The sequence below is a fragment of the Struthio camelus genome, chromosome 5, assembly GCF_040807025.1.
Source record: "Struthio camelus isolate bStrCam1 chromosome 5, bStrCam1.hap1, whole genome shotgun sequence".
In the NCBI taxonomy this organism is placed as follows: domain Eukaryota; kingdom Metazoa; phylum Chordata; class Aves; order Struthioniformes; family Struthionidae; genus Struthio; species Struthio camelus.
The window spans coordinates 40,094,937-40,122,542 of NC_090946.1; the positions used below are offsets into that span (position 1 = coordinate 40,094,937).

Here is a 27,606-nt window from a genome sequence, read left to right on the forward strand (position 1 = left end):
AACAGTACTCACTCCTCTGTTAGTTTGTACCCCAGTATTGCCTTGTATGCTTGGCTCTGTTCTCAGATATTGTTTCTCCTCCCTTGGTAAGAATCATCTGGGTAATTTAGAGGGATGTCTGTCAACCAGCAAGTTCTGTCTTCTTACCTGCAGGTACATTTAGAAACTGGTTCACCTCTTTGGGCTCAGCTTTGATCACAGGAGCTGGAGTCATTTCTATGGGAGTCTGTGGAAGAGAAGCAGAAAGAGCTCTTGGGTGCTGTCACATACCTGCCCTGCACAGAGGGCTCCCACCAGCCCTTCTGCTCACAGCTGCTGCTCCCTGCTCTCTCTTCTTACGCATTGCACAGCTATGCCCCTGAGCCCTTCTCCCACTGCACACGGCAGCAACCAGAAGTCCAAACATAACCCCCCGAAGTCTCTGTAGCTGGGTGCACAGAGTGCAAATACATTTGCTGAGAGAGAGACAATGGCAGGTAGATGTGGCCAACCAATGCACACTTTTTCCTTGGCCGTTCTTCCCTTGCTAGACCAAGATAAAGCAATTTACTCTCTGCATTACCACGAGACGTCCCTCTTTGATCTGCCTTCATTAGATATGGGAGTAAAAATAGAGCTTGCACAGAAAAAGAACAAACCCCCTGCCCTGCTCACATGATTTTTACCAGGGCCACCAGGCAGCTGTTTCCAATCGGAGGGGATTGAGAGTTAAATAAAGAGTACTTTTCTTCCCAGCCAGGCTGTGCTGCCCCTCAGCTCCCAGGCTCGCCAGCCCCCCAGCCCACCACAGGCTGGGGGAGTTTTTACACTAAACAGATACACTGCAAACTGCCCCAGACTGTAAACACAGCTGAGAAAGTGCCATGGTACTGCTGCTGAGCACACACAGTGGAGCTTCGAGAGCACAGCAAGTTCGAGCTGTGTAAATAATGGAGGAAGTTTGTGCACAGTTTTGGCTGGAAGTACCCATTTGTTTTGGATGGTTGTTTAAAAGCTCTGCATGAGTGAAAAAAGGAAGTGAACCCCAGAGATGCTCTACCGTTATCTACGGAGCTGCTACAAGATAGTCCAGGTCTGTGTGACACTGGCCAGACCTTCCTTTCCAACACGGCTGGACTCAAGGCCAGCCAAACTGAGCCCCGACTTCCTCCCACATACCAATGGCATAAATGAGTCTGCTTTACACAAACAGACTTTTTAAGAACTTAGATATTAGCAAGAGACTTGGCCTGTTGCTTCTTAGAAATAATAGTCCTGCTGCTTCATAGGCAAAAGCAAGCGGGACCTGGAGTGGGACCACCATTTCCAGTGAGCAGTTTAGAAAAGTGTGATAAGCCCAAGGTCTTGAAAAAAAGACAGTGGCAGAAAAGGGGTCTGTACTTAGGAGCAGCGGGGTCATCGGCACCAAATTAATTGACGCTGTCCTCCCAGGCAGAATGTAATCCCTAGTCGATGAAAATAAGCTAAGAGTGGCTACAGAAATATTGGCAGATTGGAGGGGACAGGCCTCCAGCACATGCAAGCTTAAAAGTCTTTGGGTTCTGTGCCAAGAAAACAGGCTTGTATTTAACCCAGATTGTAAAGCTGGAGAAAACCCTCCTTCCATCATTTTCTCTGGAAGGATAAACTGCTTTGTACCTTCACTCAAGGGATCAAGAACACATTTCTAGTTAGCATCAGGTTTGGTGCTGTTCTAACTGCCATTTCAAGAGGGGAATGACAAATAATGCAATATTTGGGCTTCGGCTTTGTATCACCTTCCTTTTTCCACCCAGCAGCTGAATCATCTAGCAGGACTCTCCAGTGACATGGCAGGGTCCACGTCACCTGGGATGCCGCTCTGTGAGAGCCCTGGTTCCCAATGGATCTTAGATGGGCTCACCTCCTCGGGGGCCGGCAGTCTCTGCAGAGGGTTGAGGTTCAGCATTGGTATGGAGCTGGCAGCTAGCTGGGACTCAGGCAGGTCTAGAGCCAGGTTCTGTTCCTGTTTCACCATGATGGAGCAGAGCTTGGGCCCCAGAGACCATACTCCATTCTCCAGCTCTGAAACATGCACAATGTGAGAGTCAAACTCCAGCAAGAACAGGATTTAAAAAAAAAAAAAAAAAGACCCATGCAGACAGCTTCCCCCCATCTGGGGAGGCTGCCTTTCCAAGTCTAGCATTGTCACCGCACAAGCATGCGCAGGCCCACAACACAGAGCACAAAAAGGAATGAACCCCCAGCGTGCAGGGACCAGACAGGATGGAGCTAGAGGGATCGTGTCTCTGCTCTGCTCTCCTCTGCCTGCATAGCCAGAGTTGTGGAGGACAGCTGCCGGGCTTCTTCCCGCAGTGATGTCTCAGTCTGGTCCTCTGGAGCTTATTTATATTTAGAGTTCAGTGAGAGGAGGATGCTGGGCTGCTGTTCCTTAGGAGTTACGTCCAGCATCATAGAAGTGCCAGGTGTGTTACCAAGAATGGCACCGTCTCTGTGCTAGAGAGCTGGCAAGAGGGCAAGTGTGATAACAGCGAAAGGCTGATGGGCGGCTGTATGTGCTGCTCCAGCCTCGTGCTGGTGTTGTGGCAAAGAGCAAGCTTTGTTGCACAACAGGAGGAGAGGAAGGACGACCGTTCCTGAAGAAGGAAGTCCAGTGTGGCGCCTTGTGTGTGGCACCTCTTGCATGGCTGTTCCCCTCAGTCGCACCTCAGAGGTCCCCTTCTCCTTTCTGCACTGCTCAGAGTGCAGAGGGCCTGCTGCCCACAGCTATGCCTGGCTGCGGTCACCGGCAGAGCGAGGAGCAGTGTGGAGGGGAAGCAAGTGTCTGAAGAGAACTGAATGGAGCTTTGTGGGGATGCTCCGCTGTCCCCTGCCTTCTCTGTCCCCACACATGCCTGTGACACAAACCTGACTGGCATGTGCCATCAAAGCTCCCTGAGCTGTGATTCAGGCAGCAGGAGATAAGCTGCAGCTCAGATAGGGAAAAAAAACAGCTAGGCAGGAGAGCTGCCTGGGCTCTGCTCGTAAGTTTTGGTCCTCTCATTGCTCTTCAAACACTTCAGCCTGCCAAAAAGCTACTCCTAGCTGGCCTGGAGCCTAGATCCTCCTCCCTAATCCTCATCCCTTCCTTTCCTCTTTTATCTGACAACCAGAAATGCATTCGTCTTGACACATGACAGACTCCTGCTAAGTGTGTCACCAGATAGTGTCCCAGCTGGGTCAAGGCCTGTGCCAGGGCCACACTGGGGCTCACTTGCCAGCCACTCTGCACTGCTTTCTCCATATACAGCAACCGTGGACTCAGGGGAGTTGCTTAGATGTCGGCTGCCCAAAGCGGCTCTTCAGTGCAGCTCCCAGTCTAGAAGATGCACTGGCAAGAGGAGAGGAGGGAAAAAGGTCCTCCTCAGCTGCAGAACAACCTGCACAAGGAAGGGTACAAGGCAGCAGCCATTCACGTGGGAGCTGCCATCCAAACTAAATGTAAAGGCAGCTTGATGTCATCTTTGCTCATCTTAGGTTCTGTGGCCCCTCAGGAGAGGACAGTGCAGAATCCTGCCTCTGGCTTTTGCATGCACATAGTGGGTTTAAAGCTCAGGCACAAATTTTATCAGTTAATGCAGTATTGCCCTTGCCAGTGATATATGTCATCTTCCTGTCTTTGGTTTAGCACCTCTCATTTTGCTACCTGGCTGAGGGTCCTTCCTCCCAGCTTCCAGTGTGGCAGAACATCTTCAAGCTGAGACACAAGCTGCCCTGCCCTGCTCTGTGCCCTGGCTTCGGCGCTCCTGGGTAGCTTCCTAGAGCTTCGCATAACGCACCAGGGCCAGCATTGTCAGGGAGCGTCTTAGGCATGGGTGTGTGGGTGCAATGCACAGCCACGATAAGGAGAGGCTGCTGAGCAGACACAGAATGAATTGCTTTTCCTCTGTCCTGCTAAGAGCACCAAACCCGCAACTAATAAAGTCCTAGTTGCCCCTAGTATGCAAACAAGCCCCATACTATGGAAGGACGGAAGGTGTTGCATAGCCACAAGTATTTGCAACCAGAAAACTTGGACTGACTTCTTCTGCCTGACCACAACCTGTCATTGAGATGAAGGTTTAACGGGATCTTGAGAGGGCTTCCAGTCCATTCCCCTGCCCCAAGGCAAGTTCAGTTATACCTGTGTCAGTCCTGACAGATGGTTGTCCAGCTTTATCTTAACTCAGTGATGGGACGCTTCACAGTTTCTCCATCAACTATTTTCTAGGGCTTCACTTCGCCCACTACAGGAAGGTTTTGCCTACTGGCTAATTTGAAGTTCCCTTACTGTGATTTAAGCCCATTATTCCTCATTCTCCTTTTCTGTTGCAGAGCTCTGCATTTCTCTTTCTCTCAGAGACGTGGGGCATCCTCTGCCTGTGGGAGCAGCTGCTGAAGCAAGTTACGAGACAAAGGCGAGCAGACCACCAAGGATTCTCCCTGTTCAGACTTGACTAGACAAGAGAGCAGTCCCCAGTGCTGTCAGTCCAGACAGTCCAAGGAGCAGACACCCAAATAAGCATATGCTGTCCTCCAACTTCCTGTCTACATTCTGACCCCGCTCTCTTTCCCACCCTCCAAGTTTCATCTGGGGAGCGATTGGGTTACAGACTCAGAAATACATAAGAGATCAGGGGGTCATTGAGGGATTGAGGAGGAGGCATGTGTGGACACATCTGTGTTCTGCTGCCTGAGAGGACGTTTTGCAGGTATGGCCAGTCTGTAACCACTGCACATACCACTGTGTCCTGCTGGATGAGGGATGCCAGGAAACTCATCCTCTGCTCCAAGTACTCTATACATAACAGGAACAAGTACGGCTGTGAGATATCTATAGCTGTCCTGGGGTGGGGAGGAGAGGAGAAAAGCAGTGAAGAAGCAGGACCCATACAGAGGTACAGTCACTAGGCTGAGGCCAGCCCAGCACATGCTGTTTTGCACAACCCCAGTTCCCTCTGCTCCTGGCATGGAATCACACCTTGCAGAACTGACCGCTGGTACTGAGAACTGGAGCATCCAGTTTGTATGTGCAAACCATCTGGAAAGCAGGCTCCACTGATAAACAGGGTCAAAACGCACCCAGCAGCTGATCCATATTAGTTGGGGACCGTGTGGGAAAGGGCAGGATTAGGATTAGGATTAGGATTAGGATTAGGAAGCATTGGAGATCGCAGAAAAGCTGAAAGAAAGCTGATAAGTAACAAGTCTCAGCCAGCTCCAAGCCTGGAGAGAGCCTGGGGAGCTCTGCAGACCAAGCAGGCAGGCTATACCACAGTTAATGTTAAAGGAAAGCCATTCCCGGGTAATTAATTTGAAGTGACTGTCTAAAAAGGACGGAGACTGGACGGAGCTGTGCCAAAAGGACTGCACAGTGTTACAAATACTGGACCTGACTCAAGGCTGCACTAGAACATGACTCATCCAATTATGAGCCAAGATAGCCCTGGAAAGACGGGTTGAATTATCCCACTGCAGCACTGGGTGCATAAATACCCTGGTATTTGCCTCACTAATGTTTGGGCCTTATGGCCTTGTATAGAACTAAACTACACCCTCAGAGAGCAAATGCCAGGTCCATCTCAAGCTCTCCGGGGTTATAAGCTGCACACTCTGTGCTGGCCTCAGCGCAAGGATGAATGTCGCCCTCCACGCAGAAGCATCATGGTCTTGCCTTGGAAAGACTACTGAAGCAGAGACATTTCTAGGTACAGATGAGAGGAGCAGAAGTGGTGATAAGTGTCCCCGAGACAGTTCCGTGAGCTAGCTTTGTGCAGCCTGACTTCATGTGTCATTTCACTGTTCTCTATAACCTCATGCTTTTTGCTTTTCTCATCCCCATTCCTCATCCTCCTCATGTTCATTTTCCAGAGCAAAATAAACATGTGTCCATGTAAGCTCATGCTGGTTTGCTTTCTGTTAGTTGCCCAGCTGCCTGTTTAGGCCAAGCACCCTCCAAGAATGTGCTGGGTTTAAAGCTAGTGAGAAAGATGTGTGCAAATTGACAGCTTTTTGATGCTAGGGTAGAACTTGCTCAGCCTGCCATGAGCCTCTCTCACAGCACCTCTCTGAGTGGCCCCTAGGGAATGTGGTGCTGATGGCTGTGCCCTTTACAGGGAATAAACACACAATGGAGGGTCGCTCCTCTCCTCCTGCTCTGCTGTTTGTACCACAGAGCTGGGATCATTCCTGGCCGTGACAGGAAGCCTCTGTCCCAGGCTCGCTCTCACTCAAAGGAATGGCTTTCTTCTGTATATACTGAGCCAATGCCACTGCTTTTTCAGGCAGCCTGGTGTCCATCAGCTGCTAGGACACCCACACAGTCCCACAAATTGCAGGACTCTCTGCAAGGATGGCTCTAAAAATATCCAGCCATCATAAATTATCCTGAAATGAATTGTTTTAAAAATAGGTTTTGAAATGACTGTTCCTCTCTGTCTCCTGCTAAAAGATCTGCTGGTAAGGAAGCCACTTAGCTTTCCACAAGTACCAGCACTGGCTGCAGCCAAAGACTCATGCTTCCAGCATTCAAGCCAAAACCCTGCTGACTGGTGCCAAAACAGACCTGGATCTAGGGCATCCACACCCAGGCTTGCAAGGTCCTAAAGAGATATTGCCTGTTGCTTGCCAGAAGTTGGCAGAGCACAGAACCACAACCAATTACCATTCTCATAAATAACAGCCCAGCAAAGGAGCAATGCAATTGTCAGAGAGCAAACTGAAGGAAAAAATGTGGGCTGTATTCAGAAAGCAGTAGATCAAATTCTTCCCTGGATTAGCCATGCGCAAGTCCAAGGAATAGCCAGTTTGTCCTTATATACGGAAGACAGCCAGAGCCTCTGCTAACAGATGTGCCTGAAGCTGTGCAGTGTGCATGTCTCATGCTCACCGTTAGCATTATCTTCAGTCTTGACAGGCATGAGGGGGCTCTGGGGAGCAGAATCTCCACTGAGGGAGTAGCTGTGCTCTGCCTGGATGCCTGGAGTGGGTGGATCCAGGTCCATGTCCAGCAGCGGGTTCTTTTCAGCCAGTACAGGATCATCGAAGAAACTGCTGAAGAGCTCGTTGGAGAAATCCTCCATATTGTCAGAGAAGTGATCCAGGTTCTCAGAGAAATGCTGAGGAAGGACAAAGGGAGAGAGAGTGTTAGTGTGAACTCCAAGAGGGATCTGAAAGCTTTCTCCTGCCCTGAGCGCCAAGCCCTAGGCAAATCCCTGTTTGGATGGGAAGAAGTAGTTCCTATCCCTTGCTCCCATCAGTTTTGTTAAAAACACCTTGAATTAAGATGCAAATGGCCTAGGTGTTGTGCAACTTTTCCACCTATTTATTTATGCCACAAACACCCATGAAACTCTTCTATGCTTCCTAGTATCCTCTCACTATGTCATCTAGCACAAGAAGGAGCACAAGGCAAGAAATCCCTGTGATAACAAAATGCAAGTGTAGCAGAAAGTCATGCTCTTTGGCACCTGTCCTTGGTGACAAGCACTTTTTCATGTTCTCTGCCAGCAGCAGTAGGCACTTTGATGCCCCAAAGAACACCAAACCAGCTGCTGATTTCTATCAGAGGAAAACAAATCAGTTGGATCAACATAACAGGAAGGCCCCCTGTTGTATTTAATTTCCTCCGGGATTTCACAGCCCCTCTGTGGACCATATGAGGCTGTCCTCCAGCCAGATAATGCCTGTGAAATTCTGCTCCCCAATGAAGTTTAAACACTACAGATGGGCTGTTAACAACAAACAATCATTCCACTAATCATTCCAGTAACAGTCAGTAAATCTGGCCAGTGCTGCTGTGGAGCTGGGTTCCTGATGCTACAGGGAACCTGCTTCCTTTGAGGCATATCATCCTATTCAGAAGTCAGATCACTAACTTTTCCATTTGCTGCAACAAAGCATTGGTTGGGCAGGGAGAAAAATGATGGTTGCCAAACACCAGCTGAAAAATTATCCCATTTGTTGGCAGATTGAGGCTTCTGGCTCAGGGAGAGGAAAGAAAAGACAGATACATTCAAGTGACTATATTACACAGACAGAACTGTGTAACTTAAATGAACTGGAGAGAGCTGAGCAAAGTCAGACTGGGTCCCTCCCGCCTGGAAAAGCATCTGGGTGGGCAGAAAGGCATTGAAAACAGCATACTGAAATACCAAGAGCAACAGGGTATGGATGAGAGGGAGACTGAGAGAGCACGCAGGTCCTAGAGCAGAGACATGGATGCCAGTGAATTCCAGTGTGATGGCCCAGCTCAAAGGAGAGTCAGGCTCCCAGAGGAGCCCTGGAGGGCATGGTGTATATTCAGTCCTTTCTTTCCCCAGCAGCAGGACAGAGGTAGGAGTTGGCCAGGGGACCCGGATGCTGGAGCCTGCAAGTTCCTGTTCCTACAGGAAGGTATGTTTGTTTTACCTGAGCACAATCTCTCTCTGTCAACAGAACACTGGCTGTCAGACAGTTAGGTGAGGCTGGGGAGTGAAACAGACTCCAGCTGGACAGCCCCATGCCTCCCACCAGGAGGTGGGGGAGAGGGAGAGCTGCAGCAAACTGCAACATGGCAGTGCCCTTCCCCGCCTGGCATAATTCCCCAGCCGCTCAGATGCCCCTGAAGCACGCTGGAAGGGTGGAGAATCCATGCTGCTTGCATTCTGCCTGACATGTGGTTTCTCTCCCTCCGCTTCCTTCCCACTTGTCCCGTCCTCTCACCATCTTGAGTGACAGCCTGACACAACACCATCCAAACCTGTCCTAGGAGGACTGACAGTGCATGTATATATAAAGTGAAGAAGGTACATTCATGCTAAACCCCAGTGTTGAGGCCCTCCCAGGAATGCCTGGGCTGAAGTTTTCTCCACTCATTCCCATACCAGAAGCAGAGTTGGTGAAATAGCTTGGTAAAATCTAGCCAGCCATTTCCAAGTTGCCTAGAAGCACTTCTGCACTTGAGTAAGTGACAGAAAACACTCCCATCTGTGCCTAGCACGACCACTCTTTAGAAGGCAGCTGAGTCAGCAGAGGGGTTAGATATTTATCAAAAAGCACTGGAAAACCAGGTTTTGTCTCATCCTATAGCAGAAAGCGGTGAGAGAGCATACAGTTCTGAGCATTAACCCCAAAGAGTGCCTGCTCACATAACAGCTGTTCTGTGTCTTGCTTTCTCTAAACAAAAGAAACAAACACAGGATATGGACACGATAGCCTTATGGCAAGGGTGAGAACGCAACTGCAGAAAAGTGAAGGGATTCAGAGTTCTGTCTGCCAACGCACAGTGGAGAGCACAGTGGAGTTGCGTCCACCATGAGGCATCCAAATTGCACATGGTCATAACCATCAAAATTGGAATAACTGTGTAAGCCTCAGGGAGGAGCAGGGCCAGATGGACAGTTGCAGGGAGAACTGCCCGAGATGTTCCTGCATTTCAAACTTCTTTCACAACTTTGCATTAATAAAGGCAGAGGCGGGAGTGAAGATAGTCAGGGAAAAGTTGCACTTATGCAGGAGTTCCACGCGCTACCTTTTAGCAGTATCCCAACTGCAGTCAGATCTCTTGGTCAGTCAGTGGTCTTCCCATTGTAAGACAGAGCTGTCCAGAGGGAAGAGGAGGAGATGTGTCTCTGGGTTTATTTTAACACCAAGGAGTCACCCCAGTGGCAGCTAAGGGGTGACAGATCAGTGATGAGGGCAAGGGACTGAATATCAGAACCTTGACATGGGCAACATCATTGGCAGAAGTAATTGCAGATCTCTGGTACTTCTTTTAGACACCACAAAGCAGGCTTTCTGGAGGACCTCCCTGCTTGGAAATGAGGAAGCATCGTTTTTGTCCCAGATACACAAGAGGTCAGCTGCTCAAGAGCCTGTTCTCTCCCAAGAGATGGAGACCTACCGCACAGTGAGGAGAAAACATGGGCGATGAGCAGAGAATGAAGTTCACACCTTCACTGGAAATCTAGAAATATTGCAGCAGGTACTATTCCCTGAGTTCCTGGGTCTGATCCTCCAGCAAAGCTAAATCCTGGAAATGCCTTCTCATCAAAGCAGCCCCTTTTCATCTTTCACCAAACATACATTTACCAGCTCAGCATCTCTAAATGGGAGTGGTGGAGAGAAGGGAATATTGGGTTTAAGGAGGTTAGCTATCCTCTGTGACTGGGAATATTTATAGCTATTATCAAAAAATGGCACAAGGGACTAGGAACCCTGAGATAGGAAGTTTACCCATAGCTATCACAGAGCTGGAGATTGGTATTTTACTCAGAGAAGATGGTAAGAGATTGGAGGCAAAAGAAGGTAGGAGAAAGGAAGGACAAAGTAAAAGATTATAACACAGCTTTATAACCCGCTATATCCACAATGGAGACTAAAGGAAAAGGAGGAAGCTGACCCAAGCTCCAGGGAGACTGCTGTGTATTTTGGCTTGGCTTTGTTCTCTCCAACAGGAGAGATGCCAACAGATAATGTTAACCTTAGGATAGACTTCTAAGCAGTAAAGGAATCCATGCATGTAACCACCTGGTAACAGGAAAAAGTGTCCTCTTGCCCAGATACAACTGTGATGGCCAGCATGACAGGCAGCCCAAAGCTTATTTTGGATCAATGCCATCAAACCCACCGCTCATAAGCTTAGATTCAGGCAGCTAACCCAAGACCTGCCAACTCTTTCTCATCTAGTCTCCAGGAACATGGTGAGAGAGCTGCACCTATGTGGCAAAACACAGAGAAGGCCACAGCTGTCTTCTTCCTTAAATCAAGAGAGAAGGCTCCAGGGGAGCTGCAGTGTCTCATGGCTACATGAGTCATGGCAGAGCATGGCGGGGTTGGTGCTTAGCTTTTCCATGGTACTTCTGTGCAATAAACGAAGCTTACTTCTGTGTAATAAACAGAAGCAGGTTTATCACCCAACCAAGTGGACTGTAGTGGTCCTGGCAAGAAGGTCACATGCCACGGGAGGTGCTGGGCAGCCACTAGCCTTTCCTCCCATCAAGACTGGGGCTAGCACAGCTGAGGACCTGCATGTGCCTTTGCTAACACTGTTGCAGTGAAAATCTGGGCAGATCAGGAGGCACACATGTAAGTGGAAGGTCCACACAAGAGTCCACAGGACCTGGACACACATGAAGGAGGGACATACAGATGCACAAGCAGAGCAGGCTCATCTTGCAGCCTTTTCAAGGTGTAGACTCTCTCCCCGGGGGCATCGTCTAGCTCTGGCTCTTCTGGGAATTGGCCATATACTTCTAATTGTGACAACGAAGGACTCTGCAAATCTGCTGAGATTTTCCTTTAAGTTATTTCCAGTAGCTTTCATGCAGATGGGCCTGGCTTGAGCAAAGGGGACCAGTCAACTGGGAAACATGATCCTTACCATCCTGGCCCAGAGGGAGCGGGCGTGAAGTGTACTGGGGGAAAACCGCTTCCAGATGGGATACAAAGCTCACAGCACAGTCTCATTTTGCATTATTCCCTCCTGCTATCTCCCCCTCCCTTTCACACCCTCCTTCCTTCTCCTTCTAAGTAGGCTCCACAGCCAAGAAATAGCACGAGATGTGTTTCCAAAGCTGTATTACCAGTGAGCGGTCAGGGAGGGGGCAGCCAAGGGACAGAAACGCAATGGCGAGGATGTACTGGATTTCCTGATCCAAGCCTGATTTCTGGCTGTCCATCCCCTCCCCCCCTTGCAATTTTGGGAGGATGGGGAGGCAGCACCAGAAGGGGACATACCAGTGTATGCAGGTATAGGGGAGGCAAAAATCATCTCATCTCCAAGCCCAAGAGAGAGCCTTAAACTGCTCTGATGCCACAGGAGAATCTGCTCGGGCTGAGGCCACCTCAGCCGCATGGAGAGAGTGCGAATCTGTCAGCCCTTGGCTCCTGCTCCCTCCCTCTCCTGGTGACCGACATAGGCACTGACTCTTCCAAACATGTTTCCACCACATGTTTTCACCCTGACCTCATGCTCAGGGTTGTCTAAATAGCAAACTGTGTGTGCGTGCGTGCATTTCTCATTCGAACACCCCTTCCTGTTGTACAACAGTTATCTTGGGAGCTAATGCAAGGCATCCAGACATCCAAATGCAAGCTCTCTATTTGCCCCGAGCCAGAGCCCATATTACAGTTCTGGAGACCTTCTGGGGAGGTAAGAACCTTTTCTTCTGCCCAGTTGTGTATGGGATGCCTTGAGGTGCCACGATCACAGCCCAGTGGCACCACGTATGGCTGAGGAGGGGACTGTGTCCTCTCCCTGAATCCACTTCTTCTCCCCTGTGGTCACCCTGGCTAGGTCCGTATCTCCCTCTCCCTTTAGCACCCCCATCTCTTGACTGTGACTTTCCCTTTCCCACCTCCAGCTGAGTTGTTTGGAGATAACCTCCCTCCAGGATTAGCTTAGTTCTCACAGCCTCCTTGCTCCCACTACAATGGTCTCTCTCCAAAGAGAAACCGGCAAGGGGCTAATCCAGCTGGGCAGCAGCCCAGGCCCAGGAGACTAAAGGCCTTTGCAGGTTGGAGGTTCTGCTCGTACTGGCAGGCAGTGCAGATGGGGAGGGGATTCTTATGAGTTTTCTCTCTTCTTTTTGAAAGTATTTTTCCTCTTTGCTTGCCAAGATAAATCTCCTGTCCCAGCTGTGACATCTGCATTTCCCTTCTCTGCTTTCACTAAGGAATGAAGCCCCCTGCACTCCAGCTTCACAGCCGAGGTTTCCTTTACATTCCAGGAAAGAAGAGCCCATATACTCCAGACAGTCCTTTTGCTCTCTTTAAAATGCAGTGAGTTTTAGAGCTCATGAAAGTGAGGGTCTTGACAGCATTAACAAGATCCAGGCAGGACAGACAGATGCTATGCACACTTCTCTTCTCAGTCTAGTCAGTGCCTCTGCACCCTGAGGGGCACTAGTGATCATTCAACCACCTTGTGGCTGTCAACCCCCTCTGGCACCCCCCTAACTTGACCTGTATTGCTCTTGGTCTCTTCTCTCACCCTGAGGTACTCCAGCTGCCTGCTGCTCCATTCTGCCTGTCTACCTCAATACTAACCTCCTACCCTCTCCTGCTGTTCCTGGAGCTCAGCATGGCACAGCTGAAGCACTCCAGGCCAGTCCATCTGCAAAATCCAACGCTGCTTCAGGGCACCCTGACCAGCAGTACCCCTTGGTCTTTCCCACATAATGCCACTAATGCCCGAGATGATTTCCAGTGCCATAAATTTGGGCTATACTGTTAACCAAATGCCTCTCCACCACCCAGCCTCCAAGCAGCAGAGGGCCTGCCTGTACCTCCTCTGGAGCCGGGCCCTGAATCTATTGCCTTCTGTAAAATGAACGCAGGGGGATGGAAGGGAGTTTAGCATTGCCCAAAGAACTGCAGGGGAGCTGCTTCCCTGCAGATGAGCCGTGCCATCACCCCCCACCCCCCACCTGGGAAGCAGCCCTGCAGACCAAAGGGGCTGTGAACTGTTATTCTCCAGCAGCAGCCTTGTCCTCAGTGCCTTGCGGAGTCCCAGCAAGAGTCAGGCACAGCTCACTGTGGAAACCTCCCTCCATCAAGCATCCGTGCCAAGGACCTGGATTTACAATTTCCAGCGCTAGGCGCCACAAGACCTAGGAGGGACAAGGGAGGCTCAAGACACAATGAGGGGAAGGCGATTTAAGGAGCCGCGCCAGGACAAGGCGCTACCCCGGGCGCCGGGGCGAGGCAGCCGCAGCCGTGCCGGCAGCCCAGGCCGCTGCGGCTGCCTTGGCCACACCAAGCGCGAGGCAGCCGAGCCCAGAGCGCCTGCGGCTGCCTGCTTCCCGCCTCCCCAGCCGCCTTTAGGCCTTGCTGGGCCGATTCGCTCGGCACAGAGATCCCAGAGGGGAGGCATCTCCGGGATGAGGGGAGCCCAGGGCGGGAGGGACACGGGGGACCCCCGCTGCCCCCCGCCCCAGCCAGGCCCGGCGTGCCCAGCGCTCGAGGGCCGCTGGGCGCCGCGGGGCCGGCGGGGGCCGAGGGCGCCTGAGGGGCGGCGGGCGGGCGCGCCCGCCCCTCCCCCGCCGCCGAGCGTTGAGGCGCTCCCCGCGGAGCGCTTCCAACCGCCGGCAGCGGCGGGAGCCCATTGGCCGCCGCCGCGCGAGCCGGGCCAATGGGAGGCGGCTGCCAGCGGAGCGGGGCCGCGCCGCGCGGGAGGAGTGCAGGGTTAGGACGGAGCGGCCGCGCGGGCCCGCTGCGCCCCGCCCCGCCCCGCGCCGATCTCGGCCCGCGGCCGGCATGGCGGCGGCCGGCTGCTCCCCGCGCCTCTTGGTGCCGTGGCCGGGCCGGCGGCGCGTCTTCAGCGCAGAGCCGGGCCGCCGCTGGGGGCCAGCCTGCCGCCCCCCGCCCCCGTGCTGCCCCGCCGGGTGTCACCCCGCACGCTGGGCTCTGGGGCCGCGGAGCGGGGCGAGGAGGAGAAGGAAAGTTCCAGAAGGGCCGCGTCGGCCGAGGCAGTGGGGCAGGGCTCCTGAGGAGGGGGCTCTTCCCCCCCCCCCCCCCAACACCCCAAGTTTCTGCACTGTGGCTGCTTGTGCACTGGGGCAGGGGTGGCGAGCTGCCAGGCGCAGGAGCCTGCTGCGGCCCCGCAGCCCCCTGTTGCGGCTGGCTGGGGGCCTGTCGCTGCGGCTCGGCATTTTCACTGGCAGATGAGCATTGCCTTGCTCTCCTACCCGGAGACCTTGGCCTCCCCGAGGCCCAGGAGTCCGAGGCTTTGAGTCATTGTGCTTGCGTGGGGGTGGGGTGGGAAGGCAGCCCTGCAGCCGACTCGCGCAACATACCGCTTACTAGCTGCAAACGGCCAAAGCAACAAACTCGGCAGCTCGGGGCTGCACCATGCGAGCATGGCCTCCGAGTTCCCTGGCAGCGCTTCCTGGGGACAGTTGGGTCTAAACAGAACTGTCCCCAGGGCTTCACTGCGTCTGCAGAGCACCACGCTGCCATCGATACAGGCCATCTGGGGCGAATTAAAGCTTAAGGGCATTTGGGACTGTTTCTACAGTGGAGGGACCAGAGAGCAACTGTCCTGTATCATGCAGAGCACTCCTAAGGGTCACTCCACCTTGGCTGCAAGGCTCCCAACTGCCTTGCCTCAGCAAACGGCAAGGGAAAGCTAGCCCACCCGTAAACCCCTCCAGGACCTTGTCCTCCTCTCTGACATCCAGAGGATGTTAGTACAAATTATATACAGCGGGAGCCATCCCCCCTTCCTCCACGGGGGAATACAAGCATGAAACAATCGCCGTCGGGGGGAGGGAGGTCATAGAAATCCAGTTCAGACTACCACCCCAGGACTCCAACCAGGGCACAGTTCTCCCAGGCTTTGCTCTTTGTTTTAGGAGTGTGTGGTTTTGCTTTTGTGAACTATTCAAGCCGGAGGTTCGCTTGGTGAGTGTTGTGTGCTCGCTTGCCCTCATGCAGGGACTATGCAGGCTCTGTTGCTGCTACACCAACTGGGCTTGCTACCTGGGTCCCACTATCCTCTTTTTATAATGGACTTGTCGTCCTCTCTGACTTGCTGGTCCAACATTGGAGCTCAGACATCCAGGCCCAAAATAGACACAATATTAAAAATAATATTCTGTGCCTAGCACCTGGTACTGTTTTCCCCTAAATGACCTGAACCATAAGGTGGCCTCATTTATCCCTGCAACTATTACATGTGTGTGTGACCTTGATTCTTTGCCCCTTTATGTTCTTGGCTCTTTCTCACCCTGGGACTTAATGAGTCTCTGAAGGAGGCAGTCCCAGTCTCTCCAGGAGCTCCACTGAGTTACCACTTTCGGTACATACCACTCCTATGGCTTGCAGTAACTTCTATATCAGACACAAAGGTTTTCTATTTTTCTCCTCCTCCCCCACAACCCCAGTGGAAAAAAGAGCAGCTGACAGAATGTATGATACTGTTAAAAGCACACACACAATACAGACCACATCAAAATTTTGTGGCCGAAATCACAGTCATGTAATACCGAGCTCAAACTTCTCAAGTCTGCCATTCATTGGGGAAGAATTTGGGAGACACCCAGACGCTGGGGGAATGAGAGGCAGGGATAGTTTGGTTTTTAGCTTAAATATTTTTGCCCCTAAAGCACAAGAAATGAGAAAAAAAGGTATGGAAAGCAGCAATCTCCCAGTCCATGAGTGGATTTCCCAGTAGCCCTGAAAGAGGCACTAAAGGCACCTGCTATTACAATCGCAGAGAAGTCAGGGACAGTAGTATATTAATATCTGGATTTAGTTTGCTTAGCATAAATGGGATTAGCAACTGGTTGTGGGTAGTGATAATGTGGAAGGGACTGGAAGCACCCTGCTAAGTGAATGACTGTGGGACAGGGCAGAGCCCCAAGACGAGAGGAATCAAAAGGCACATGGCATAGCAGTGTGGCCATCCATGTGCCCTGGAGCCACAGGTGCAGTGTGCTGAGCAGGTATGTATGTGTGAGGGAGGAGGGTGAACATGTCAGATTCCACCAGGGCAAACAAGGCTCCATTGGCCCGGGGTGGAAAATAGCTAGAGTATGCAGTTTGCATGTTGCACGAGACTAGCTGAGTCTGCAGACAGGAGCATCTCTCCTCCCAGCAGCAGCACCCTGGAGGATAAGAGGAATGCCTCTGCTTTCCAGCTAGCTTTTGCTGCGTGTACACTACATATGCAATGAACATCCCAAATCTCCCTTGGCTTACAACTTGCTTGTAGCTGACTTGGGCAAAAAAAAGTCAGAGTAGGACTTAAACCATACTCAGAAGTGGACACAACCCTCTCAAAATGAAACAGTTAGATCAGATATTCTTAACCCAAGTTTGGCAGAGGATTTGGGGGCTATGTCTAGGAGTCCATGAAAGGTAAATGGCAAGTTTGGGCTTCAAGGCCTTTCTTGAGCTCTGAGAACTGTAGACACCTGCCTACTACCAAACAAAGCAGCCTTTATTTCTAAGTCGTGGTGGCGGATGGGCTGTGTTCGAAAGGAGGCATTCTCCACAGGAGTACAGGTACTCCCTGGGCAAGCTCTCCACAGTCTTCTCCTCTTCTTCACCCTCCCCCAAGCCCAGGACAGCACCGTCTCTGGGCAGAGACTTTGTATGAGCAGTAGCTCTGAGAAAAAGAAGCTTTATAACCATTACTGCCCCTAGGTGAAGGATAGTCAGGCGCCCTCATGTCAAATTGGTGCTTTGCCTCTTTGGGTTGCCTTGGCAGCCTCAGCTGAGTTTGCAACAGGCTCCCAGACATACCCTAATTCTATGCAGTGAAGGAGTCCCATGCGCCTTTCAGCTGCTGTAGCAAGGGGAGGGGTTAACTGGAGCTTTATGTTGTGAGGTGTGAAAATATAATCCACCAGTTTGGAGAAGGCACTATCTTCTGTGTTACCCTGATACACCTCCACCCAGGCTTGCCCTTTGCAAAACCCAAACGCATCCTTCCTCAGTCCCTGCCTAGACCACCAGAATGCAGTTGGATTGCAGCAGCCATACACATTTGCATGCAGCACCCCTGTGCAACCTAGAGATGCAGCTGAGGCCCAACCCTGCAAACCTAAAGGCAAAATCTGCCCAGAGAAAGTCCACATAGATTTAACTGTTTGTGGCAAGTCTGCCTGGACAGTTTAGGGAAAAGTTCTGCTTGATGCACAGTGAAAGTCAAAAGAGTGAACAAAAGGCTAGAATGCATAAGAAGTAGGTTAGGGAAAATACTTCGAGTAAGATTATGCCATGCTATGGGAGAGCTTCATCTGATTTCCTTTCTGATCATAGGGTCTCCATAAGGACAGGACATAACACAAATGATGCAGAGAACATCAGCTCCAACGATTAGGAATCTGGGAGGGCTGCACACAAAGATTGGAGGTGCCTAAAGGACACAAGGAAAAATCTATGGTTTAAAAGAGTGCCTGAAGGCAGTGACCTGGGAGTGCCTGTTGGTGTCTCATTATGGTCTTGGAGGAAAGACATACATGACATGACAAAAGGCAGCACGCAGGGCACATAAAAGAAAATACTGCTTTGCTCTGCATGGCTCTGTGTGAAGTATACTGCCATGCTGCAGTGAAGCCGAAGTCACAGGATCCTGAAAATACATGAAATACAGCACAAACATTCACTACAATTAAAAATAGAGAGGTGCAACTGCACAAGCCAGTTACTAGTCAATGGTAAGGGGAAGTTTATTCCATAATGGAAATGAACTGCAATAAACTCCACTCCACTGTTTCTTCCACCTTTCTTGGAAGCTTCTGGCCCTGTCCAATATTGGGCTGGAGCCACCAGAGCAGGCAGATCTCTGCTCTTACACAGCCTGTCATCACCATGTTATGGGCCTTTTGTTCTGCACGTTGCTTGCAAGGCAGCCTAAGAAAGGTACCCTGGGAGACACAAGAAATCTGCTTCAGGAGATAACCAGAGCAGGAGGAAAGATCTGTATTATCTTTATGATCAGCTTCGTTTGCCTCATTGAAACTATTTCTCTTTAACGTTCAGAGAGCAAAATCAGAGATAATTCACATTTTGTCCCCTGTCAAGTCCCAGGAGAGCCATAAAGAAAGCAGGCCTTGGAAAAGGAAGATAGTCATACTCAGTTCAAGTCCCAAAGTGAAGACATGCAGCTAATAGGAAACACTACTGGTGGCTTTCATTCCTTGGGACTTTGTAAAGGGCAATTACAGAGCAAGTAAGTCTGGACCCGAGTAGAAATGAACTGTGATTCAGGCACATGAGGGGTTTTCACCCCAAGTTTTGCGAGAAGTGAGAGCATGGACTCTCTTCAGTGGCCAGGCTGAGCAGGAGCTGCTGTCAGTTGGGATATGCAACCAGCAGGCTGAGTGGGGTCCTACCAGCTGCTGAACTGTTTAATGGCTCTGGCGACATGATAAGCGCAGGCCTGTATGGAGGGGGACGCAACTGTGTGTGCATGTGCATGTGCATGTGTGCGTGCGTGCATATGTGTGCGTGCGTGTGTGCGTGTGTGTGTGTGAGAAGGACGTTCCTGCTTCTGGGCACCAGGACTGTTTTCAAAGCAATTCAGCTAGGAATGCAGATTTCTGACCTCCTGCCAATATCCCAGTGGAAAATCCTGTGCCCTGAGCAGTAGATAGGAAATTAAACTTCAGCTCCAACTCTGAGGCTATCATTTTCACCTCAGCAGTGGAGCTGAAGAAGCAAGAGTCTCTGGAGAATGGGGAAATCCTTGCTAACCCTGGAAGGGTGGTAACACCCCTCAGACAGGCTTTTCATCACTCCTGGGGCAGCCTGGATTAATACAGGGAGCGAAGGCAGTGACGTTAGTGAGTGAGATGTCAAAGCCGTACATTTCCAAAGACAGGGATGCAGATCTGATGGTCGGAGATAGCTCAGACGCATCAGCCGTGGGATGAAAATCAGTCCCAAAGGAGAAAGGCAGCCTGTGCCAAGGCCTTCCCAACACTTTCTTCTCCAGCCATACCCTTACTGAGCAGGAATTCTCCATGACAAGGCTCAGCAGCTGGGACCTGAGTTCCCTCTTGCTCATGTTTCTAGCTGGTGAAAAGAAATAGAAACCTGAAGGTATCTGGGTTCGTTTGCTCAAGGGAAGTCAGAAGCTTCTCCTGGAAAGAAGAGAACCCATATTCCTTTGACAGTAAACATATTATACCCCCCACCTCCCCACCCGGGAAAGCTTCTGTGTCTGGGATTGGGCCAAGCACCTTGCTGCAGCATTGGAGGGGTCTCTGCAGAAACCTGCGAATTTCAGACTACATTTTGCTGATGTCCCTGGGCGTGCAGAAGGAGCTGATGGTTAGCTTCACAGGCTGGAGGGCTGGGGGGAACCGTTCTGATAAAGGCAGATATGGTTCCTTACATAGCTAAGCGCAGAACCTTTATTCATGGCTCCTGCAGCTCTTCATCTGCGACAGAGCCACACAGCAACATCTAGTCTCATTTTAAAGACTTCAAACAAATCCACCTCTTTCTAAAAAAAACTGCTGTAGAAGCTAAATACACTCACCAAACGTATGAGTCATTTCGAACAGTGAGTTGTCTAGCTTAAGCTTCCAGACAAAGGGCTTTCTCAGGCTTTTTGCTGTTAGATGAACAAGCCCTTACTACTAGAGATCTTCCTCAGAAGAAAAACAAGTCACCTTTTAATCTGTGGAGTGGAGTATGGCGTAGCCATGCTAACAGGTTGTTCTGTAGACAGCAAAAACAGTGCTGGTCTCATTGCAGGCAGGAGAATTCGGATATCTATTTAGTGATGGCAGGTTGTAGTCATACAAGTGAATGTTAGCTGCAGATTGAAAGATTAAATTTTCCTTCTGTATAATTAATTGTTGGATTTTAACATAATCGAAGCATGGGTGGAACTGAGTAATTCCTGTGGGAAAAGAAGTTACAACCCTGTCATGGCGGCTAGTGCTGCAAAAAAATAACAAAGGCTGCTAGAAAATTAAGATCAAATCTACAGTGGTTTGGCTTCTGGGCATCCTTTCAGATACAGCTTTATTAAACAGGTATATCATCCAGGACCAGAAGCAATGATAGGCTCTTAGTATCCATGGATGCTTTATGTGCAGCGAAAGAGAAAAAGGATCAGTGAAATCTGCCCCTGCTTCCCCTTACTCACAACGACAAGTGGCTTTTCGTGAGTATGGAGCTCTCCTTATGTATGAAACTCCTCACAAATGCCCAGCCCCTGGTCCTGTGTGGGTACTCACAGCACCGGAGCCATCTCTTCACTTAAGCCTCTGGCCTGATTCTCCCCTGCTTTGCTCCCCTATTGCCTTCCTCCCTTCTGCAAAAGGGTGCACACATCTGGCTTGCCTTTATTGTGTGATAAATCTCACCCTGCATCTTGGGTTCATTTTCTGAAAGTTTTGAATGGTGTCTTGGAAATGCTCTTGGACAATAGGAGCTCTTTGAACCAAGGCCAGCTGGACGGGACTCCCCGCATTGCAGCTGACATGCAGGCTTTGACAGTCTTTCTCGGCTCTTTTCCTCTCCTCTTTTCTTTACAGCATTTGAATTGTCCTCAAGTTTTATTTTTGGAGTGGGTAGTGCATTTCTGAATCTTTTCATCATTATATTATTATTAATTATGGTTATGATTACTTCTCTTTCTGTTGGCACTCCTGGGTGGATCTCTCCCTCTCTCTCTCAATGTCTTGGGTAAGATTACCTTGGCTGCAACCAACTTAAGCAATGACTCAGAATCCCTGGCCTGCTCCCAGGAGAGATGCAAGAGTTTTGCCAGTCGGTTTATAAAGAGGCCATCGTTTGCTTCAGCTACTCTCTCGCTCAGCAGAGCTTAGTTGGGTGGAAAAGCTCAGCTGTGCGGTTCCAGTAAGTCCATCCCAGCCCTTGTGGACAGGCCAGCCCTGGGGTATTACTGAAAACAGAGCCCTGCTCCCTCTGGATGCAACCAGGACAACTTCTGAATCAGGCAGTGGAATTCTCCGCTGAAGAAAATTTTGCTGCCTGGAGGTCACTCTGCTCAACTTCCCTGTCCCCAAGCTCCTGAAGGAAACAAAGCTAAGCAGGGCATGTGGGCAGGATGAGGCATCATGAGGGAATACTGTGTGTTCGTGTCAGACTATTGCGTAATGGCTCCTCATACAGCTACCCACATCTCTTGAGTCAGAGCAGAGACCAGTGTTCGCTGAAGCAGGTCCCTTGTATAACTAACTGTGTTTGAGGTTTACTTGCAGCAGTAGTACACTAGAGCAATCCCATCTTCATCCTCTGGGCATCACAGACCTTTCCAGCCATGTGGGATGTTGGGGGTTGCTCTGTGTCTGAAGTCAGAAGGGGATGTGTGGCTCCACTATTTGCCCCTCCACACCTTGAATTTATGTAGTGAATAAGAACGCTTTTCTCCTGTGTGGCGTTTTTATCTTAAAGACATTAAAACAGTGTGTAGTTGTGGAGGTAGAACTGTAAACCCTCTCCGTTTTGTGGACTGGGAAGGACTGAGGGAGAAGGAAATGGCTCGCCTCGGTGGGGCATGCCCAGTCTCGGACAGACCATGGAGGAAACCCAAGCCTGGCTCCCACCCATGAGACTGCACTGCCTCAAGCAGCACAGCTGGGTCCTCCCTGCGACACTGCACCCAGGAAATGGCACTGAGGGATAGACGTACAGGGACTGCAGTCCTCAATCTAGCGAGGGTGGGCACACGGGCAGCTCCAGACCCCATCCTCACCTAAGTCCCCTTCCCGTGTTCCTGGGAAGCCTAACTGATTCACAAAGCAGCCAGGAGCGCTGGGCATGATCTGTTGCTTTTTGCTCACATCTACTGGAGGGACAAATAGGCCTGGGGTCAAATAAAATTCTTCTTCCTCCCTTTCTGCAAGAATAAGCAGACAAGGGAAGCCCACAAGCAGCAGGAAGTGGATGGCCTGCCAGGCTCTCTCCACAGCCCCACTCTTGCTGGTGTTAAAGGCTGGCCTACTCCAGAGCTCAGTAGCAGCAGCCCAAGCACCAGGCAGAGGTGTCATCCTCTCCCCAGCCCACGGCATAGAGCAAACCACAGTTGGTCCCCTGTGCAGGGCTACCGCTCCCTGGCGGACAGGCTGGCTAGAGCTAGCCTCCGCTCCGGCAGGATGGCATTTGCTTCTTCAGCCTGCGGAATGCAAACCGCCTGAGCTGCTCTTGAGGATCAGCCAGGAAAAGTCCACAAATAGCAACAGGAAATCAAAATGCCCGCTCCAGACATGCACCAGATACAAAGCCATCCAGAGCAAGGAGAAAAATCAAAAGCTGGACGATGGAGATTACATCATGCTGTGGATAAACCTGTGAGCCTGTCCAGCTGGGGCCATGCCAACAGGTCCAGATGGCTCAGGAATGCTAACTGCATAGCTACTTCTCTCTTGTCTTTACTTTTTCTTCCCTCTCTCTTTCCCTATTCTCCATCCCTCTTGGCCTCCTTCCCTCTTCCCTTTCCCTCAGAATAAATAAATAAATCCTCTGGCAACTCTACATAATCCAGTTTCTTCAAATATCAGAAAGGCATTGAGACCAGTGGACAGGGCACTGGTCAGGACATAGATCTCTGGCTCTTACTCGCAGACATCTAGGCTGCTGGGTGACTCCACTATACTATGTTGCTGCTGAGGTTGACATAGCACCCAGAGCCTTGATCTCACCTGGGATTTCAGCCCCTGGCTACAACAGAGGAGGCTGCCAGGGCACATCCCCTGGAGCCTGAAGCATACAGGAAAATTAAGAAATGAGCATTGTGCTCCCACTCTGCTACAGCTTACCCCAGCTGCTTACAGCTGCCACGGACTGCTCAGCCATGACTCTAGTGATGTGCAGGGAGAAAAGAGTTCTGCTCTCGCAGCCTGCAGCCTCTAGCCATCACCCTGGTACTAATTAGTGACAAAAACAGGGTAGCACTCCTTGTTCTGTCCCCAAAGTTGACCAGACAAGCATGTGGTACTCAGCTCTCTACCACTCTGGTAAAAATAGGGCTAGAAAACATGTAAGCAAAGAAGTAAAGGTGTGTGCTTTGCTGGGTCTGAAAAAGGGCTTCAGGCCTTTTGCTCATTATTTAATGCTAATCCAGCTGTTGCACTGCTGTCAATTATATTTGACAAGTCCTAAAGAGGAGACAAGGAGTCAGAGAATGGGAAAACAACCTTTGCATCGCTCTTCCAAGTGGACGATAGCAATCCTAACTTCAAACAGGCCAAACAGACTTACTGTGGGGAAAATACCTCTTGATGGAGAAGGGGAAAGTGCTAAACTACTATGCACTGAGCAGCAGGGAGGCCTGAAAGGGGCGGACATGGCCCTAATAATGGACTGACAAAGGCATGACATTCTGATACTTTCACCTTGTTCCTAGATAAAAACCAGATTAGACATTCTTTGGGCACCAGGGAACTCAGCGCAGCCCTGACTGAATAGCAGTTTTGGGCAGAAATGTAATGGGGTGCTCTCAGCTAGTGGCACCAAAACCCAGGAAGGAGTTAGGTTTTGCAACTGAGCCAGGATCTGGTTGTTCACTGGAGGATGAGGTATGAGTACAGCCCATTCACTGGATTTATAAAGAACAAATTGTTTGGTTTTCAATGTGGCCCAAAGAGGCCAGTCCAGCAACAGTGCGGGCCAAATACTTTGGTTTAAATCCTGATGCTGACCAACTTAGTCATTCAGACTGACACAGCAAGATTGCTCTGGATTAGCTTGCAGCATCTGGGGTCAGAATCAAACACGTGCAGTCCAAAGGGGTCCTGTACAGGAGAGGGGTGAAGGATAGGAATGACATCAGTTGAGGATGAAGTTGTCAAACTGAAAATGTTGCAAGTATCATCCATAGCTGCAAAGTAACACAAAGAGACTTTGACTCTGGAAGCAAAGTAATAGCCCCTACGAAGCTCTTCTGACAAGTATCTACTAGCAAAAACCCATCACAGTCTAACATTTCATTAGTCCATTTCACCCACTGATTGCACTGCGTGACCCAAGTGAGAATGAGGATGTGCATTATTTTATAGACAGCAAAAGCTGCAGCATAACCAGTGACATCCTGAAGGTCCTCTGCTAAGTAACTGGCAGAGCTGAGACTAAAATACAGTTCTCCTGTCTCTGACAGCCTCACGTCCCAGTTACTGCCCCACTGTCCATAAGGAAAAAAAACAAATGAACACAACCTCATTCAATTGGCAATTCAATATTTGTGGCTAAACAGCACCTCATCAACTCCCAGTCTGTCGCATTTGCTTGGAAAGAAGAGCCAGATTTCCGACACTCCCTGGGCAAAGAGCTCTCAGATCGAGAGACTGAAAATACTTTGAAAGAAATCTTCTGCAACGGTCTTAACAAATGTCATAGCTAGCTCCCTCCTCCCTGAACTGCTTAGCTTACAACCCCTCCCCTGGGGCAGCAATTAGCTCAGCCAAAAGCACCTGCCCAGCTCTTTCCTTCGGTTGTCATGAATTTATGGTACTCATTTAAAACTAAGCTGTTGTGACATGCAGCAATTAACTATCAAAGCTCTGAACTTGGGTCTTCTTCCTCCTCCTGCTCACCTGCTGCTTCAATGTACCCCTCCCAGGAGCTCTCCCAGGAGAGGCAGGGCTGTAGGTACTGCAAAGGGAGGAGAAGGCTCACAGGGTAGACCCCTGGGCTTCAGCCAGCAGAGATGTGTTATTACTGAGCTCAAATGCTCCCGTTTAGACTTGCAGTGGCATCCTGGAGGAAAAGCTAGTTGTTCCAGTGACGCTGCGGTGGGGGAGCACAGCATGAGGGAATTTCTTCAGACATCAGTCTAAGAAAGCTCACCTGCAGGAGGAATCCTAACAATCTAACTACAAGTGTCTAAAATGAATGCTGTATCCCATTCCCTCCTGTGTAACATGCTTGGTAACTGGCCCAGGCTGTATTTATCCTCCAGCCTCAGCTGCCAGGTTCCTCCCAAGGGAAACCTGACATTCCTGTTGCATAGAAGTTCCTGACAGATTGCTGAGCTGAACATGTTACTTTGCATCTATTCTAGGAAAACTGATAACTGATTTTTGAACAGGCTTTCCTAACTCAGGTCAGCCAGACCCAAACTAAACAAACATTCTTCCTAATCAAGACAAAGTCACAGTGTAAAGAAGCCAAAAGCAACTTTGCTGAGGTAATCAAGGGTGAGTTTCCTCTGAAATAGGTTGGACTGGTCACAGCAAATGACCTCATACAAGACATCACATTAGAGCCCTACAGACAGTACTAACTACCCCAGCTATCCCACTACTGGTTTAAATGACGCACTCATTTCAGTCAGAATAGCCGTCCACATTGTTCCCATCCTGGACAAGGAATTTCTGCAGTCTTAGAAAGTAAAAAGATAAAATGGGATGTGTTTTTACAAGGAGGAGAAGGAAAGGAATGAAAGAGCCTGTGGATTTACAGACTTCATGAGAATGAGCAACACATCAGTGTCCAGCATCTATCACTTGAATACTGACAAGACCAGAGCATCTCCAGATGACTTCAAAGACAGACTTTAACACTCATAACACAAATGTGCCTTTAGCACATCTAAGAAACAGGACTAAAAGCAGAGATGGCAAAGGAAGAGAAGAGATGGTGGATAAAAAAGTCAGAAAGGGATGGGTGAGAGGAGAACGGCTGGCTGGAGAGTTCAAGTAAGCTCAAGAGTCTAGAGGAAAGGAAAATCTTAAATGATGTGTCCCTACAGGAAAGGCGAAGCAAAAGTTTGTTTTTTTGAGCAGCCGGGAATAGGTTTGACAGATGTAAACATTGCACAGCAGACACATGGGGAGCAACTGGGTTGAAAGACACAGCCTGCCTTTCAGCATACTACCTGCAGCCCCTGCTGCTCTGGCCTTGCCCTTGGGTTCCTCATATCCTTTCAGCTATTTCTGCTCTGAGGACTGATGCAAAACATGCAGACAGAAACCTGAGAAAACATCTAACAACTCATCACACAAGTTGAGCTCGAAAGACAGGAAAGAGTGAGGAAAGGGCTCCAGCAAGCACCCACCCTGTCCTATCACCAGGCTGAAAACACTATCGAGTACAATTTCATGATGTTTTTGGGCAGAGAATTCCCAACTGTGTTTAAGTGGCGTGTGCAGAAGTCACCTCCTGCAGCAGGACAGCCACCATGCCAGCATGGAGGGCAGCTGAGAAGCCATGAGATGGATGCCCTGGATCCATCCTCACTATCACTTCTCGTCTCCAAGGCAGACACGAACTCCCAGCAGTTCCGATGAGCAAAGAAGGGAAAATACAGTCCCCAGCAGAAAGTACAACAGAAGCAGGGGTCTGTGGGATGTGCTTATGCCGGGACTGAGACTGGCCTGGAACTGAAGGACTAACACACTTGGCCCCTCCAACAGATACCTCTCCTGGTGAGGAACGATGTAGGAACAAGGACTGTTGAGGGATCGGTGTCTGTATCTGACCCCTTAGCGCATACTTGGAGTTTCCCTGGGAAGTCTCCCAGACAAATCAGGCCAAAAGATGACTCTTTGCTGTTTCTTAGTTGAGCGATAACAATCCACTTTCTCACTAGCGCTCTGCCTTTTCCCCTATATCTCTGCAGCAAGGAGAGTCACCAACAGGTTTTGCATCTCATCTGGTTTCCTGTGGTGGACTCTCTACAACAGGACAAACTAATGAAGGATGCACAGGCTTTAGCTGGATGAGATATCCCTTTGCTAAAATGCAAAGATATAGACCAGTCTTGAGAATCAAATCTCCTTCGTACCAAGTACAATCCTAAACATGTGGCTAAGAGAAGAGAACCTGCCATTTGGCTGTCAGGGAGACACTACCAGACACTACCAGAGAGTGATGTATTCTCATTGACTTCCTTTAACACTATGAGAATTTTTTAAATAGTGAATAAATAATATGCTAAATGCTAACTAAATAGTACAGCCTTAAAACTTACAGGGATGTGCTGAGAACAAATGGAGGGAGACAGACTCTTTTCAGTGGTGCCCACTGATAGGATGAGAGGCAACAGGCACAAATTGAAACACAGGAAGTTCTGTCTGAACATAAGGAAAAACTTCTTTGTTGTGAGGGTAACAGAGCACTGGAACAGGTTGCCCAGAGAGGTTGTGGAGTCTCCATTCTTGGAGATATTCAAAAGCTGTCTGGACATGGTCCTGGGCAATA

The 27,606-nt window shown here is 50.0% G+C and overlaps 1 protein-coding gene across 4 annotated transcripts in view; it reads right to left on the reverse strand.

Moving 5' to 3' along the window:
- Positions 1-27,606, reverse strand: part of CREB3L1 (cAMP responsive element binding protein 3 like 1) — a 50,129-nt gene that overhangs the window by 15,544 nt on the left and 6,979 nt on the right. For all 4 annotated transcript variants that reach the window (XR_011141459.1, XM_068945831.1, XM_068945832.1 and 1 more), the window contains exons 2-4: positions 6,887-7,115; positions 1,883-2,043; positions 148-226 (exon numbers count right to left, since the gene is read on the reverse strand). Coding sequence is in view for 3 of the 4 variants with exons in the window: in XM_068945831.1 (XP_068801932.1) it covers positions 148-226; positions 1,883-2,043; positions 6,887-7,115 (469 nt within the window). In the remaining variant the exon portion in view is untranslated. The remainder of the gene's footprint in view (positions 1-147; positions 227-1,882; positions 2,044-6,886; positions 7,116-27,606) is intronic.